Source organism: Topomyia yanbarensis, chromosome 2, assembly GCF_030247195.1.
Source record: "Topomyia yanbarensis strain Yona2022 chromosome 2, ASM3024719v1, whole genome shotgun sequence".
Taxonomy (NCBI): Eukaryota; Metazoa; Arthropoda; class Insecta; order Diptera; family Culicidae; genus Topomyia; species Topomyia yanbarensis.
In genome coordinates, this window is record NC_080671.1 from 46,104,886 (window position 1) to 46,108,399 (window position 3,514).

General features: G+C 42.5%; 1 protein-coding gene across 1 annotated transcript; it reads left to right on the forward strand.

Moving 5' to 3' along the window:
* The first annotated feature begins 251 nt into the window (after positions 1-251).
* Positions 252-2,190, forward strand: LOC131684213 (WD repeat-containing protein 55 homolog). Its single transcript, XM_058966893.1, has 4 exons — positions 252-453; positions 548-1,408; positions 1,467-1,618; positions 1,679-2,190. Coding segments are annotated over exons 1-4 (1,380 nt in total). The 5' UTR covers positions 252-451; the 3' UTR covers positions 2,044-2,190.
* The last annotated feature ends 1,324 nt before the right edge of the window (positions 2,191-3,514 follow it).

Genomic DNA, 3,514 nt, shown 5'->3' on the forward strand with positions numbered 1-3,514 from the left:
AATGCATTCTAATGGATTTTCATGTGAAATTCAAAGCGAAATCATTTCTTTTACTTTTTAACATGAGAACGCACATGAAAGTGATGCTTAATTGCATATGGTTTTATCGTGTCGATTATTTTCAGTGTACATATACCTTTTGGATTCACATTATTCGTCTCTCTCTCTCCCTATTCTCTCTGGTTTGTTCAACTCCCGGTACATATTTAATTGTGGCAACAATGCTCAACATAGCTCTAGTACTTCACCTCGCTACGTGATGTTTTTGTTGTTTCTCGTCGCATAAGCAAAACAAAACAGTCGCCGTGTTTTCCGGGTTTTCCACATGTTAGGAAAATTAACGCTTTAAAATCTTCAGATCAACGTATATCAGGACCACGTACCGTGCCGTAAATAGATAAAGTTCTTTCTCTTCGATTAGTTACGAAACGGCTTTAAAATTCACGACAAAATGTAATGGCAGTGCTTATATCAAAATAATTTCTAACCTTCATTCCAGATGGGGTGATGGGATGATTAAACCTTATGTTTTAATTTCATTTTTCAGGAGACACTTTTTTGGCAACTCTTTAGGAGGTGATTCAGATGACGAGTTCGACACCATTTCGGAACCCGAGCTTATTGTAGACCCATATATAATGGAAGAGTTTCCAACAGCAGCGAATGTTGGGGATGATGATGACGATGACTACGATCCGACAGGTGCTATTTCCCTTGGGACGTCGTCGAGCGAGGATAACGATTCGGATGATTCTGATTCCGAAAAAGAGTCTGAAACAGCTAACGGAGAAGAGAGTACCGTTAAGAGTTCTTCCCCAAAAAGAGCCATCGACGATTACGATGAAGAAATGGAGGAAGATGAAGTCATTAAGGCGATTATTACGGAAATCAAAAAGCCAAGATCGAAACCACCGGACATAAAAACGGAGGACTTTGTGACGGGATTGTGCTTTCATCCGGAGCAGGATTTGTTGGCCGTGGGAACTACTACGGGCGATGTGATGATGTACAAGTATACGAACGATGAATGCACGCTGATGCAAACTCACGAGGTTCACACGAAATCGGTTCGTGATGTGGATTTCAGCATGGATGGTGATATGTTGATTTCAACAGCGCGAGATCGCACTATTATGGTAACGGATGTGGAAACAGGAAAACTGAAACGATTTTGGGACAATGCTCACGAGGAACCGGTCTACACGATGAGCTTTATAAGCGAAAACACTTTTGCCTCTGGCGACGATGGTGGCGTACTTAAAATGTGGGATGTACGGCAGAAGGAGGCTATCTTTACTTTGAAGGAAGTAGACGATTTCATTTCCCGCATCATTACCAACGATCAGCGAAAGTATTTGCTGATGACCAGTGGGGACGGTTATTTGACGACAATCAACATACCTCAAAGGTATATATTATTTGTTCGAAATGTTGAGTTTAAATTTCAAGATTGTTTTGTTCGCCAGAAAAATGTACATTCAGTCCGAACCGTATGAAGAAGAGTTGACGTGTATGGGGATTTTCCGCAAAGACAGCAAACTGGTGGTTGGATCGTCCAAAGGAAATTTCTACACTTTCAACTGGGGTCAATTCGGCTATCATTGCGATGCATTTACGGGTAGGATTTAATTGAGATTTTTAACTAGTACTTAGTAAAGTTATTTTACGTTTTTCTTAGGACCAAAATCCGGCATCAACAAAATGATTCCCATCACGGAACGCATAGCAGTGACCGGTGGCGAAGATGGTATTCTGCGGGCAATGCATCTGGTGCCAGGTCGAGTGCTTGGAATCGTAGGCCAGCATTCGTTGGCGGTAGAAATGATGGATATAAATAGCACGGGGGAGCTTATTGCGTCCAGTTCGCACGACAACGATATTCGCTTCTGGAATGTCCGGTACTTTGAAGATTTCGATGACATTGAGTACAACAGTAAACCGGACAAGAAAGCAATAAAGCACAATTTACCTTCCTCGAAGATGACCAATGCCGCGGACTTTTTCGCTGATCTGGCTGGACAGAGTGAAGCAAATACAGATTAAATGTTATTTGTAAAGTTTAGTGATTATTCAAGACACAAAATCGTGGATACAATTCAGTAACAGAATGAGCGTCCGCAGCTATTTCTAGCGGTTTCTGTTACATGCTATTTTACATGGAAAATATAATCTGTTGATTTTTGAGAAGTACCTGAGATGAAATGATCCAATTTCCGAAATATTATACGCGAATGGTGGAAGAACCAACGACACTGAGTCCATCAAAATTATGTGCGGTATGCATGTTAAACGGAGTTCAGATTAACAAATTCAGAAGGCACATTTTAGGTCTTCGCAACCGTAGTTTTCTTCACCTCCTAGTAGAGTGTAGACTGGATTCGATCGTATAGCAGAACTTTCATACCGGCGAATATGCTTAGCATGCTTTGTAGATTCTTTTTCTTATGTTGCAGCGTGTTAAGCGGACCCCGCACGAGTCCAGAATATTGTCGAGAAAAATATTGACAAGACAGCATCAATACATCAATCCCATTTGAATGCCACAGGGCCAATATTTTTGAAACGGCTTTACAGGATCAATATATTGATCAATAATTGGTTTATTGTGAATATTTCTGCTCGTGTAGCTCGCCTTAAGGTAATCTTAGCTCCAATCATGACAAAATTGCTTACGCAAGAGCTATAGATGCTTTTAATAGTCCAACCGATTTACTTTCAGGTTTTCTAATGATGGTTCGACCAGGGCGGTGAAAGGACGGCCAATCAGGTAGTGTGCCGGCGTAACCACCAACGAGTAAGCAGGATCATTGGACATGTCCTCCAAAATCCGGAAGTGAACGGCGGGACGAAGTGCAGAACTGCTCGATACGTTGGGCCGCTAATTGATCAAGAAATTCGTTCCATAGTTCTTGCATCTCGTGACTTCCTCCCTTGAAGACCGGAAGAAGTCGGAATGCCATTTTGCACTGCATCCTCTGTGGCTCATGAACCTCCTCAGAGACTTCAGCAAATCGTCAGTGCTGTGGCTCTCAAATAGACGTCCTTAGTAGGCTTGCAGGTTATGTAGGTGGCTTTGGGTCGTCGCGGCTTTTGAATGATCCGGAACGGACCGGTGTAGTCGACACCGGTGAATGCGAAGGGCGTTGCCGTCTCGTAGGTGGCAGATCGATCATTAATGATGTCGTGTCGGTAGGATTGCTTTGAAAGCATTTCATGCAACGCCCCGTGACTTTTCTGCTAGTAGCGGCGTACGGCCGTCAAATGATGAGAATCTGATAACATAGTACTCACAAGTGAGTCTATTGATGATATTTGGTCAACTTCGTCACCAGCTCTACGTAAAACTAGGACTGAGATTCGAAGTGATAACAAATACCAAGCCACGCACGGAGCCACAGTATTTTTGCCCTTACCCTGTCAAGCGAGGCTCTGACAGGGTTGATTTTCTTTCCCTACCTATCAATGGAACAAAACGGAAAGCACCAAGAACACTGAAAACATGATTTTGAAGTAG